Here is a 15000-nt window from a genome sequence, read left to right on the forward strand (position 1 = left end):
TGAAAGGGTTAAATTTTGCGACACCAGGAGACACCTCAGGATTGGGGGTTGCGACAGTCAAAGGGTTAATAATACTGTACAAAAAGGTAATTTACACTTGCGTGCCTCTCCATCTTACTGAAAAGAAAAATTATTCATTGTAATTTACAGGTTTAAAGAATGTGATGTATGAAGGTCAAGTGGTATTTTTTATTGTTATTAATAAGGTTTTCCAGATGTTTAATGTATAATACTTAGATATGCACTGTAGATTAGATAGAAAAGCCCAAAGGCGTGAAATGGTTCCGAGAGCAAAAAAAAAAAAAAAAAAAGTTGGGTATGAAGGAAAACTAACCATAAAAACTAAAAATGTTCTCATTGTTTGATTCATGGGGGAAAAAAAGGATGTGATAACTGCCTACAAGGTCATAAAAACATACCAGAAAAAAAGATGGAGCTTTTTTACTGCACTGTAACTAAGAGTACCAAAATTGTAAATTGTCAAGAATGGAGTTGAAAGTTTGTCTTCACAAACAGAATGGTGGACTACTGGACTGGGATCCAAGATGATGCTGTAGGCGCTTCAACCACCATAACCTTCATGAACTATATAACACATTAAACACTGAAGATAGGACACCATGATTATAGCTCTGCTCCTTAGCTGCACATCAATAATGCAATAAGTAGTTCTACATACACATACCTCTCCTCCTGTAATTACAACTAGGTAATCACACTCCTGAGATTTAGACCACTCCTTTGCATTTAATAATAGTGTATAAAAACATTCCAGAATATCCATGTGCTCATCATAAAATGAATGGTGTGCAGTGCTGTGTATGGAATACACCAATAATCGAGCTTAAGTTTTAGTATAAGTTTGTATCCAGATACATATTAAAAGGAGAGATATTTAGAGCTTTAAAATTAATGATTGTATAGAAGAATTTACAAAATTATATTTAGAAAATACAGTATCAGTATTTAAGGGCTTTTATATGACAGGCTAAGACAGGGATTGCCTACAGGTGGGGCCGGATAGTGACTGTCAGTGGATGGGAAGGGGCAGAGCCTTTGGAGCAGCAGTCAGTCTCGCCATGAAGTGTAGGAAGAGAGACGAATTCAGGAGAATGCATCACTGCCCCTTCTGTGCCTATACAACAGTTTTTCTCAATAATATGAGGAAGCACGTCAGGACGCACACTGGTGAAAAGCCATACATGTGTATTCTCTGCCCCTTTCGTTCTAACCAGAACAGCAGTCTGAAGAGGCACATGTTGAACATCCATAATGAAGGTGAATATAATTTTTTTTGATTTATGGATGTACTGTACATTTAGATAATTTACACTGATTTACACTTCATATATTGATTAGTTTTATCACTTTTGAAAAGTAACACTAATAGATGTTGGCCATTTCTTATTTAAATTTTGTTTGGTACATATATTTTGTGAGGAAAGAATCGTAATATGGTAGTTATTTTATTTGTGTAAATAAACCTATTCTGATTGCTGCATAAGGATTAAAATTAGTTTCTTTTTCACAGGCAGGACTGTTCAAGAAAGCCCAACACCCTTAAGTAAAGTACAGGTTAATGAGTCTCTGTTGTAGGATGGACAAGTATTATAAATGTCTTTGAAATGGACTATAGACAAATAAAACACTTGCCAGGATGTATGGCATTAGAAAGATAATTATACCCACCAGTGGTGTAATGTGTCCAGTAAGAGATTCAGTGCAGTGTTATGCATGTTTTAACAAATATCAGGCATATTTTTTAATCTTTAGATGTAGAGAGAGTGAGAGTGAGTGACTATTCTTGCTTAACTGTATTTTTATCTTTGGATGTAGAGATAGAGTGAGAGTGAGTGACTACTAACTGTATTTTTATCTTTAGATGTAGAATGAGAGAGAGTGACTATACTGTACTAACTATAATTTCAGGGATTGCACTTTAACTCCTGGGTTCCACCTCCTAATTATTCATTGACCTGTGTGAAAAGCACTTCCACCCCCCATGGGTGTTATACTGTATTCAGTGGGAAGTGCTAAAAACATAGGGTTCAAGCAGCACATGGGAAATGGGAGGGTATCATGTTTGGCCCAAAGAAGATATAGTGCCAATTCCTGGGATGAAGAGCCCATCACTAGCATCAAAGGGCCCCCCCTTGAAGAGAGGTTTTGTTAAACCATAATTAAATTTGCATTCATGGTAGAGCTACAAATTGGCAGATAACTGATGATCTGGATACCTTTGTATTATTTAAGAGTTGAGTTTTGTGCTCTCTCATGCTTGTCCTGACCCTTTCAGTCATTCATCTTCACTTTTTTATTACCTTTGAGTATGTTGTATCTCATGTGAGATCTGGTTTTTCCAGAGTTAATAGATTCTTTCTCTCAAGTGTACCCTCATAGCTCAGGTTCTTTGTCATTAACTGCCCTTGTGGTATATCTCTGACCCTTCTCAAGCTTCGTGTTAGTGGAGATGTGGGTTCTAAAGTGGTGCTACATACTCTAGTGCTGCTCTTATGTGGTGTATATAATTCTTAAAGAATCCTTGTTAACATTTCTGAAAGTGGGTTCTTGTATTTTCCAGCACTGTATGTGCAGTTGATGTTATACTGCATTGTTCACCAGACCTGCTGAGCCTCATCATTATCTTGACTATGATGTAACTTTCACTGCTTTTGTTTTTAACTCTTACATGTCATATCTTGCAACATATGTTATCCTCAGTATCATAAAATTTCCTAAGTGGTTCATTTAATTTATACTGAGGATTTCTACTTTTCAAATAATAACAGTACAAGGTCCACCATTGATAGTGTTGCTTTCCTTTACCAGAGTTACTTTATGTGCTGATACATACTAAACAAACTGAAGTACTTTCACTTTACACGTACCTGCTAGTGCTGTGTACGCTTCTAACTTCACATCCTTTTATGGGGGATGATATGCTTCTTTTTTTTCCTGATCACGTGATGAAAGAATGACAGACAGAATACGCCAGTATTTTCACAGCAGAATTATATACAGTGGACCCCCGGTTAACGATTTTAATCCGTGCAAGAGGGGTAATTGTTATGCGAAATAATCGCTATGTGAATGAATTTTCCCCATAAGAAATAATGGAAATCAAATTAATCCGTGCAAGACACCCAAAAGTATGAAAAAAAAAATTTTACCACATGAAATATACATTTTCCCACACACAAAGAGAAGGATACATGCACAATAGTAGAGTAGTACATGCACAGTATATATTGTGCATGTACTAGTCTACTAAATGAAGAATAAATGACACTTACCTTTATTGAAGATGCAGCAATGACTGATGAGACACTGTGTCCTGGGAGTGCCTTTTCCTCCTGAGTACTGTAGGTCCTGTTTGGCATTTTCTTCCAGAACAGGCCTTATCACACTGTGTATGCCACTACGATTCTTAAATCTCTCAAACCAACCTTTGCTGGCTTTAAATTCACCAATATGAGCACTAGTTCCAGGCATTTTTCCCTGTTCACCTGGGTGTTAGTCGACTTGCGTGGGTTGCATCCTGGGAGACAAGATTAAGGACCCCAATGGAAATAAGTTAGACAGTCTTCGATGACACTGACTTTTTTGGGTTATCCTGGGTGGCAAATCCTCTGGGGTTAATTGTTTCTTGGTATTCTCAATAAGCCACACCAACAACGGTGCTACAGCAGCAGCAGCAGCTGACAGTGCAGCAGCAGCAGCAGCTGACAGTGCAGCAGCAGCAGCAGCTGTACCACCAATAGTAGCGATGGTTGATTGGGGTTTATTATACAACCTGGCCAGCTCGGAGACATGCACTCCACTTTCATACTTATCAATGATCTTTTTCTTCATCTCTATTGTAATTCTCACCCTTATTGCTGTAGGGTTGGCACTAGAAGCTTTCTTGGGGCCCATGGTCACTTATTTTCCAGAAAAAGCACCGAAAACACTGTAATAATACGAAATATTCCGATTGTATGCTTGGATGTTACCGCGGAGGCTGGCTGGTAAACAATGCCACCGGCGGAACATGTGAGCGTGGCTCAGGCCGCACATTGGACGCGTCTCGGACGAAAATCGGTAAGCGGGTTTTTAAGCGGTATGTGAGGCAAAATTTTTGCAATTAAAGTAAGCGGTATGCGAAATAATCGCTATGTGATGCCATCGTTATGCGGGGGTCCACTGTATATTCATTGCTGCCATCATCCACATTGCTGCTATGTTTGTTTCTTCATTTGATGATGTTTGTTGCCATATTCACCTATTTCCAATAGATAGCACTTGTTAAAAGTACATTCCATTGTCCATATTTCACTCCAGTTTCTTAACACACCTGAGTCTTCTTGTGGTGATTTACACTCATTTGCATTGAATTTTATATTTGAAAAGTAATGCTTAATGACCCATAGGTGTTTTAGCACCTTTTAAATTAATTTATAGCAATAATAATAGAGCTAATAATAATTATGATAAAGAATAATAAGAATACTGTATTTGCAAACATTCAGACACTTATTTATTGTATTCAGTAAGTTGTTACGTACTGTAAATTAAAAACATAAACAGGTTCACTTTTGAGTCTTATAGGGCCTCATTGTTAACATTTTCCTATGAAAACACTTTTTTCTTCTCACAAGGCATTTTTTCCTTACATTGGCTGTTTCCCATCAAGTTAAGTTGATTCAAAGAAGGAAATGCATTCACCATCACTTAATGCCAGAAGCATGTGAACATCACAGTTCAGAATTATCATGCATGCTGCAATATCTCCACCTGTTCTCCATTTGTACTGGAATTATTTGCCTTTTTTTTTTATTTAAATTTCCTGGTTCATGGTAGTTTTTTATGAGGCTGTCTGTCATAAAGTTTTTCAAGATCAAAGTACGATGAAGGTATTCTTTTCTGTATGATTTTAGCTACTATCATAGTTGTAACTTAACAAATCAAGTATACAGGAATTTGTTGATCTGAAACCCAGTTGTTTAATATTTAACATTTTGTTGCTTTCCATATATTTTATCTACTTTTCTTAAATGTTTCTACAGAGTTTTTATGGCAGTGTTCATCAGTAAGATAAGTCTGTAGTTTAAAGGGTCTTTTCTGTGTAAGGCAGGCCTAGAGTTTGAAGGGTCATTTCTGTGTATGAGAGGGCTAAAGTTTGAAGGGTCATTTCTGTGTATGAGAGGCCTAGAATTTGAAGGGTCATTTCTGTGTATGAGAGGCCTAGAGTTTGAAGGGTCATCTTCGTGTAAGGGAGACCTAGACTTTGAAGGGTCTTCTCTGTGTACAACAGGCCTAGAGTTTGAAGTGTCTTTCCTATGTGAAGCAGGCCACTAGCTTAACCCCTTGACTGTTGCAACCCCAAATCCTGAGGGCCTCCTGGTGTCAAAAATTTTTTGAAAAAAAAAAAAAAAAAAAAAAAAAAAATTATGAAATGATAGAGCATCTTTTTCCGATGGTTACTAAAGACACCAAAAGAACGAAAGTTGATGGAAAACTGACGGAATTACGCTCTCACAAAGTTAGTGACCTTGGCAATATTTACAAATCGGCGATTTCGCCCACTTTGAGCCCTATTTTCAGCCAATTCCATTGTTCCAGTCAACCAAACTCATAGCTATTTCTTTAGAACTCCATTTTTTTCTATTGATTGAGTACAAGAAACTGCCCATTTACCAGTTTCAACTACCCAATAACATGGTCAAAAATTTGCAATTTGGCCAATTTCACGAAAATTAAAAAATATGACAGTTTCAAAATAGGTTCCAGAACGAACAGTGCAGACATTCCTGGCTCTAAAATAACATTTTCTTTGTTCATCAGTCATATCTCCAGGCCCCTCTGATATTACTCTTGCTTTCTATTTTGAATTTTTATTCAAACAAAAAATAGAAGATATACTGTTATGCAGACTACTGCAATATTGTAATAATTGTATAAATAATGTCAACCCATTCATGACTGCATATTAGAATGGCTAGTTGGACATTTATTGGACAATGACATCATTTGTTTACTTTTGAACATCGGCATAAATCAAACATTTCCCCTACTTTGAGCTCCATTTCAAGGTTCTTTTCATAGTAAAACCAATCAAAATCACCTCTGTTTCTATAATATGTTTTCCGTTCTATCAAATGAGATCAAGAAAACGAGAATACAACCATAAATACTATACGAATATAGACCACAAATTCGGAATTTTAATTAAAAAAAAAAACGGTCGGAGTTTTTTTTCTCATTGTGCACTGTGTGCTGCAGGATTTTTTTTTTTATATGGTGCACATTGACCACACAGACCCATTCTCTCACATGTGAGCCTACCAGCTTTCTCCTGCTTGATTTGAAGCCGCTAGAATTTATGAGTATATATACATCAAACACGGTGGCTTGTAAGGTGTATATATACGACCGAAACAGTCAAAGGGTTAAAGGGTCTTGACTATGTAAGGCAGGCCTATAGTTAAAAGTCTTCCCTGTCGCATTTTTTTTATTTTGGAATATCAACACTGCAGTTTTCTATTTGACTACCAGTGTACCTTTCAGTGGTGAGATTTACAAAATCAAGTTCATTTACCTTAGCTCATCTGTATATTCTTTCAAATCCAGGGTTCTGTCTTTCCTGGTCCTCTTGCTTTGATATTTGCCAATATTTATTTATAATTTATTAATTTTATGATTTTTTCAGTTTGCTTAATATCAGTTGATTGTTGGTGTGCCTGTATATATATGTATACTAAGACTATTTTACTAGAGAATAATATCATGCCAAAATAATTCATATGATTGCTGTTCATGTCTACAATACTCATATATTAAATCATGCAGCCATTTCCACCCTGATTTCAAGTTAACCCTTAAACTGTCCAAACATAGATCTACGTTGATATGCATAGCACTCTGACCTTGATTTTCTCCATTTGGAAGCATGTAAAATCGGATGTAGATCTACATTTGGAGCACTACGCACCTCAACGTAGATCTACATTTGGGCAGTTTAAGGTTTAAATATCAAGACTGTGTAGCTCAGTCTACACTGTTAAAATACAAACATACAAAACTGGATGTTGATGTGTGTATATGATATTACACTTCAACATGGAATTCAAAATATGTTAAATTTCTGGGATATCATATGAAGAAGCACTCACAAAATCATAATGGCACGATTGTTAACTTGTTCAATGGTGTGGGGTTTTGACCCCATGGCAAGTTGTGCCCAGGTCTACCAGGCTATGATACAGTGGATAACACATTGACCTGCTAGTTTTTGCACTAGTTTGACATGGGTTCAGACCTCACTCTGTTCTGTGGGTTATGAAGAAAATTTTGAAATGTGAAAACTACTTGCACTGAGAAATGATATAATTGTAAAAAGAGTTGTGTACGTATATATAAGCTTCGGTTGGAGACTGTTTTGAACCAATATTTGGTGACAGTGGCCTCTGATTTAGGAACAGATTGCATATATGCATCATCTTTCATTTTCCCATTCAGGTGGTTTCTCACTTTTCATTGGTCAGTGTTTATGGCATTTTAATTGAAAAAGCATTTGTTTGAATGTGTCTTTTTAACATTTTGTAATGGAAGGAGGTATGTGTCTCCAACATGTTGTGGCAGGATCAAGGATTTTCATGTTTTCACTTTAGCCCTTTCACTGTCAAGATCCCTGCTCACAAACTTGCTTTCAGTGTCTAAGAATTTTTCAAAAAAATTCTTATGAAATGACAGAGAATCATTTCCCGATGGTAATGAAACCAAAAGTAAGAAATTTGATAGAAAACTTAAGGAATTACGCTCTCACAAAGTTAGCTGTCTCGGCAGTATTTACGCATCGGTGATTTTGCCCACTTTGAGCCCTGTTTTGGGCCAATTCCATTGTTCCAGTTGACTATATTCATAAGTATTTTCCTAGCACTCTTTTTGTTCTCTCAACTGAGTACAAGAAACTGTCTGTTTACCTGTTTCAGCTACCCAATTAAGTGATCATAAATTGGTAATTTGGCCAATTTCATACAAAATTCAAGAAAGCAGTTTCAAAATAGGGTCCAGAATAAACAATGCAAACATCCTAGCACTGAAATAACATTTTCTCTGTTAATTAGTCACGTCTCCAGGACCCTCTTATATTACGCTTGCTTTCCATTTTGAATTTTTATTCACAAAAAATAGAAAATTTACTGTTATGCAGATTACTGCATTATTGTAAAAATGGTATAAATAATATCAGCACATTTGTGAAAGCCTATTAGATCCACCAGTTGACATGTATTGGACACGTGACATGATTTGTTTACTCTTGAACTTCGTCAAAAATCGAACATTTACACTACTTTGAGCTCACTTTCAAGCTACTTTTAGCCTGTAAACCATTCAAAATCATCTCTACTTTTGTAATATATCTCTATTCTATCAAATGAGACTAAGAAAAGAAGAATACAACTTGAAGCCTGATCTCAGACTGGGCTGCAGGGGCGTTGACCCCCGAAACCCTCTCCAGGTAAACTCCAGGTAATAAATACCGTATGAAAATACACTGCAAAGTCACTGTTTTAAACTAAAAACACGGTTGTAGTTTTTTTCTCATGCACTGCATGCTGCAGGATTTTTTTTTATACTGTGCACACTGACCACTCAGACCCATTCTCTCATATGTAGGCCTACCAGCTATCTCCCCAAAATTGGAAGCCACTAGAATTTTGGCATAGTATTATGGGACCAACACTGGTTTCAAAGCCGTAATATCACAGGACCTAAAGTGAAAGGGTTAAAGGGGAAAAGTTATTAAAAGTCTTCAACAATGACTTTTTTTTAGGATACATTGTTCTCTGATAAGTTCAAGTTACTTTATGGAGATATTGGTCAGATCTAGTACAGTGGTACCCTGAGTTTCATACAGCTCCCAACGTGAAGAATTATGTAAGTGTATAATTGGAAGTGCTTTTACAAGTGTATTTTTGGGAGTCTGAAACGGACTAATCTAATTTACATTATTCCTTACGGGAACAAATTCGTTCGGTAATGGCACTCGAACAGCCTTCTGGAATGAATTATGGCCGAAACTCTGGGTACCACTGTACTTTATACACTGACTTACTCTTCTGTAAAATGCTGGTTATTGTATATTACTTTTACTGTATATGCTGAAAGTTGCCAATGACAAACTCTAGGAAAACTTCGTACTATATTTAATATGTTTGACATTTTTATTAATTCGTGTGGAAGTGCAAAATTCGTAGGGCTCATACAGCACATATGGAATGGAAACTAATCAGAGTTGATCCAAAGAAAGGGAGGGTACCTCCAGTTCCTTGGATCAAGAGCCTTTCATTGGTATCAAAGTGCCCCATTTCCCTCTCATTGTCTCTCATGTGGATCTACTATACATTAATAAGGCCAGTGGCATCTACATAGATCTTCCTCTTAATCATAACCACCTAAGCATGAGAGAATGGGTCTAAACAGTGGGTGTGCATAGTATAAAAAAATCTTGCCTCATGCAGTGCATGATGGGAACAACTAACCTCTATCCTTGTGTTTGGTTTGAGGTATGTTCTAGGGTGATTTTTATAGTTGGTATCAATTGATAGACATAGTGAAATGGAGATGATTTTGTTTGGTTTCAAGCTGGAAGTGGTTTGAGATAGGCCTCAAAGTGACGGAAATGTTAAATTTTTGGCAGTTTTCTTGAAGGAGGGTAGGAGCTTTGCTTCCCCCACCATGGTGTATTTTATGGATGTTTACTAGGTCTACCTCAGTTATTAGGACAGCCTAAACCATGACCAGTCAGTCTTGGTTATATTTTATTAGCCAAGAAATAGAGTAAAACTTCAATTTTTTTTTTTTTTGTGTGTGTGTGTGTGTGTGTGTGTGTGTGTGTGTGTGATGATGGAGGGCAAGTGTTATATAAGAGACCTGGGGATGTGAATAATGAACAGATGAAAGGTGTATAGTGTTTGTTTTGGACTATGTTTTTAAAATATAATTTGTTGAATTTTGTGTAAAATTGGCAAAATTACTAACCTTGGCAGTATCTGTATATCTGATAGTTGAATGGGCATTTCCTTGTGCTTGATCAGTGGAACAGAAGGTACACTTAAAGAGCCAGGAATTAAGTCCATAAACCATGCATTGGGCAATAAACCATGGATGCAGCAAGCTACAATAAACCATGGATGCAGCAAGCTACAATAAACCATGGATTTAGCAAGCTACAATAAACCATGGATTCAACAAGCTACAATTAACTACAGACTCAGCAAGCTACAATAAACCATGGATTTAGCAAACTAATGTGGGAGGATTGGGTGGCCAACTGGTGAAGGTGATTGTATTAGAGAGACATTATCGTGTTTTGTGGTGACTGTAACAATAATGAACAATTTGGTAAGCAGTGAACCTGATCTGTTGTTTGCTAATCAGTTAAGCCAGAATATTTTGCTCTGTATTTCTAAAGTTTGTTAAATTTTGGTCCATTAAATCAAGGGTTTACTGTAATAATGAAAACGCTGAAATGTTCCGGTAAAAAACTGAATCATTCTTAAGCATTAAATGATAAGTACAGTGGACCCCCGGTTAACGATTTTAATCCGTGCAAGAGGGCTCATCGTTATGCGAAATAATCGTTATGCGAATTAATTTTCCCCATAAGAAATAATGGAAATAAAATTAATCCGTGCAAGACGCCCAAAAGTATGAAAAAAAATTTTTTTTACCACATGAAATGTTAATTTTAATACACACAAACTGAAAAAGGCATGCACAATTACATGACACTTACTTTTATTGAAGATCTGGTGATGATTAATGGGAGGAGGGGAGAGCATTATCTTCTTACTGTTTAGAAGGGGAATCCCCTTCCATTAGGACTTGAGGTAGCAAGTCCTTTTCTGGGGTTACTTCCCTTCTTCTTTTAATGCCACTAACCAGCTTCAGAGTCACTGGACCTCTGTCGCACAACAAATCTGTCCATAGAGCTCTGTACCTCCCGTTTCTTCAAGACTTTCCTAAAATGGGCCATAACATTGTCATTGAAATAGTCACAAGCACGGCTTGCAACAGCTGTGTCAGGGTGATTTTCATCTATAAAGGTTTGCAGTTCAAACCACTCTGCACACATTTCCTTAATCTTTGAAGTAGGCACAATGGATTCCACAATCATAGGCTTCTCAGGGTTAGCCCCAAACCCTTCAAAATCTTTCTTAATTTCCATACTAATTCTCACCCTTTTTACCACAGGGTTGGCACTAGAAGCTTTCTTGGGGCCCATGGTCACTTATTTTCCAGAAACACCACCGAAAACACTGCGAAATATTCCGAGTGTATGCTTGGATGTTACCGCGGAGGCTGGCTGGTGGGACGGCCGGCACATGTGAGGGCACATTGGACGCGTCTCGGACGAAAATCGGTATGCGGGTTTTTAATCGGTATGCGGGGCAAAAATTTTGCGATAAAAGTAATCGTTATGCGGAAAAATCGCTATGCGATGCCATCGTTATGCGGGGGTCCACTGTAGTTGTTATCTCTAGAGCTGGTTGCTGGTAGATGATCCATCATAAATATTTCAATTTTTTAATGTATCACGAGCAGTGAGGAATGCCATAATGACCTGAAATTAGCTAGTGAGTTTAGAGGTATGATATTCTTGCATAACATTGAAAATAAGCATGGGTAAAAAATAGACTAAAAATAGCTCAGAAATGCTTGTTAATTGATAACTGATGTTGACCTTGTACAAACTGTGTGAATATGGGAGTGTCAAATTATAGACCTATTGTGTTTGTCATATGTTAATGTATGTATTCAATTTTAAATATGATAGTGTAGTTTAAAGACTGAAAGAATGTAGGCTGAAATTTTGTTTTCTGAAGATAGCCTCACATGCCTAACTACAACATTCATGCATCATTCTTCACATACATGCAAAAGAGCTGGTGCCATTATTTTGTCAAACATTCCCAACTTGTAAAGGTACAGTATTGATGTAATTCATTCTTTGCATAAACCAATGCAATTTTTGTCCTCTCTTCCATTCCTTAATTTATCTTGTATTTCACAAGGCTACCTTCTGATACTTCTGCTACCTTTAATGTCCTTTCTTGTACTGTACTTCAATCTCTATACTTTCATTACTTATATAGGTGTTAAATTTTCTCATCCTTTTCTTGTTCTTCATTCACTTTAGTTTCCTTGTTTTTCACTAGCTTCCAACTCCTCCATCAGCCTCTGTAGTTTCTTCACAGGTTGGAAATAACATTTTGTCATATGCAAACAACAAGTGTAATGACTCAGAATTACTTTGATACATATCTTAATGTTTTAAACTTTGTTTATAAACATACTGACCAGCGAGGGATATTCTAGTGAGAGTGAGAGTAAGAGTGAGTGAGAAAGAGAGGGGGAAAAGAGAGAGAGAGAGAAGTAGGGAAGAGAGTGATAGGGAAAGAGTGTGTGTGTGTGTGTGTGTGTATAAATAAAGAAAAAAGAGAATATGAATGTGTGTGTACATGTATGTACATACCTATATGTGTGAGAGAGGTAGAGAGAGAGGTAGAGAGGTAGAGAGAGAGGTAGAGAGATAGATAGTGCCGAATAGGCAGAACTTGTCATCTTGGCTTAAATAGCAACGCTCATCTTGCCATATAGGACAAGCGAAAATTTGTGTATGCAATAATTTCACCAAAATCATTCTGAACCTAACGAAAAAAATATGTTTCACTGTGTTTGTTTAGTATTAAATTATTGTAAACAAATTTAAAATAGAGTTAGCTGGGTTAGGCTAAAATAAATTGTTCTTGTTATAATAAGGTTAGGTAAGTTTTCTAAGATTCTTTTGGTGCAAAATTATAAATTTTTACATCAACATTAATGAAAAAATATATCTTTAAACGTATAAGAGAAAATTTCAGAAAGGACTTAATTTTAAATGAGTTCTTGCTAATTGACCAGTTTTACATATTCGGCACAACATATATATATATATACATGTATATATTATATATATATATATATATATATATATATATATATATATATATATATATATATATATATATATATATATATATATATATATACGTATATATATATATATATATATATATATATATATACGTATATATATATATATATATATATATATATATATATATATATATATATATATATATATATATATATTTTCATATAGTTGGACTTGAGTCCTGGAAATGGGAAGTACAATGCCTGCACTTTAAAGGAGGGGTTTGGGATATTGGCAGTTTGGAGGGATATGTTGTGTATCTTTATATGTGTATGCTTCTAAACTGTTGTATGCTGAGCACCTCTGCAAAAACAGTGATAATGTGCGAGTGTGGTGAAAGTGTTGAATGATGATGAAAGTATTTTCTTTTTGGGGATTTTCTTTCTTTTTTGGGTCACCCTGGCTCGGTGGGAGATGGCCGACTTGTTGAGAAAAAAGAAAGAGAAGATATATATATACACTGTATATATATATATATATATATATATATATATATATATATATATATATATATATATATATATATATATATATATATATATATTATTATCACATTATTATCACACCGGCCGATTCCCACCAAGGCAGGGATCTCCAGGACTCAAGTCCGGCCTGCCGGTTTCCCTGAATCCCTTCATAAATGTTACTTTGCTCACACTCCAACAGCATATATATATATATATATATATATATATATATATATATATATATATATATATATATATATATATATATATATATATATATATATATATATATATATATATATATATATATATATATATATATATATATATATATATATATATATATATATATATATATATATATATATATATATATATATATATATATATATATATATATATATATATATATAATATATATATAATATATATATAATATATACATATATAATATATATATATATATATATGTATATTTTTTTTTATTTATTATCACACCGGCCGATTCCCACCAAGGCAGGGTGGCCCGAAAAAGAAAAACTTTCACCATCATTCACTCCATCACTGTCTTGCCAGAAGGGTGCTTTACACTACAGTTTTTAAACTGCAACATTAACACCCCTCCTTCAGAGTGCAGGCACTGTACTTCCCATCTCCAGGACTCAAGTCCGGCCTGCCGGTTTCCCTGAATCCCTTCATAAATGTTACTTTGCTCACACTCCAACAGCACGTCAAGTATTAAAAACCATTTGTCTCCATTCACTCCTATCAAACACGCTCACGCATGCCTGCTGGAAGTCCAAGCCCCTCGCACACAAAACCTCCTTTACCCCCTCCCTCCAACCCTTCCTAGGCCGACCCCTACCCCGCCTTCCTTCCACTACAGACTGATACACTCTTGAAGTCATTCTGTTTCGCTCCATTCTCTCTACATGTCCGAACCACCTCAACAACCCTTCCTCAGCCCTCTGGACAACAGTTTTGGTAATCCCGCACCTCCTCCTAACTTCCAAACTATGAATTCTCTGCATTATATTCACACCACACATTGCCCTCAGACATGACATCTCCACTGCCTCCAGCCTTCTCCTCGCTGCAACATTCATCACCCACGCTTCACACCCATATAAGAGCGTTGGTAAAACTATACTCTCATACATTCCCCTCTTTGCCTCCAAGGACAAAGTTCTTTGTCTCCACAGACTCCTAAGTGCACCACTCACTCTTTTTCCCTCATCAATTCTATGATTCACCTCATCTTTCATAGACCCATCCGCTGACACGTCCACTCCCAAATATCTGAATACGTTCACCTCCTCCATACTCTCTCCCTCCAATCTGATATTCAATCTTTCATCACCTAATCTTTTTGTTATCCTCATAACCTTACTCTTTCCTGTATTCACCTTTAATTTTCTTCTTTTGCACACCCTACCAAATTCATCCACCAATCTCTGCAACTTCTCTTCAGAATCTCCCAAGAGCACAGTGTCATCAGCAAAGAGCAGCTGT

At 36.1% G+C, this 15000-nt stretch overlaps 1 protein-coding gene across 8 annotated transcripts in view; it reads left to right on the top strand.

Annotated features, from left to right (window-relative positions):
- The window catches only part of LOC128684714 (zinc finger protein 771), a 274487-nt gene that overhangs the window by 97887 nt on the left and 161600 nt on the right, over positions 1 to 15000 (top strand). Inside the window, exons 6-7 of one of the 8 annotated variants that reach the window (XM_070103693.1) lie at positions 1011 to 1278; positions 1532 to 4198. The exons of the other annotated variants lie outside the window; for them this stretch is intronic. Coding sequence (XP_069959794.1) covers positions 1011 to 1278; positions 1532 to 1596 — 333 coding nt within the window. The 3' untranslated portion in view covers positions 1597 to 4198. Of the gene's footprint in view, positions 1 to 1010; positions 1279 to 1531; positions 4199 to 15000 lie in introns of those variants that run through there. 8 annotated transcript variants of the gene reach the window in all.

Source organism: Cherax quadricarinatus, chromosome 5 (assembly GCF_038502225.1).
Source record: "Cherax quadricarinatus isolate ZL_2023a chromosome 5, ASM3850222v1, whole genome shotgun sequence".
Lineage (NCBI taxonomy): Eukaryota > Metazoa > Arthropoda > Malacostraca > Decapoda > Parastacidae > Cherax > Cherax quadricarinatus.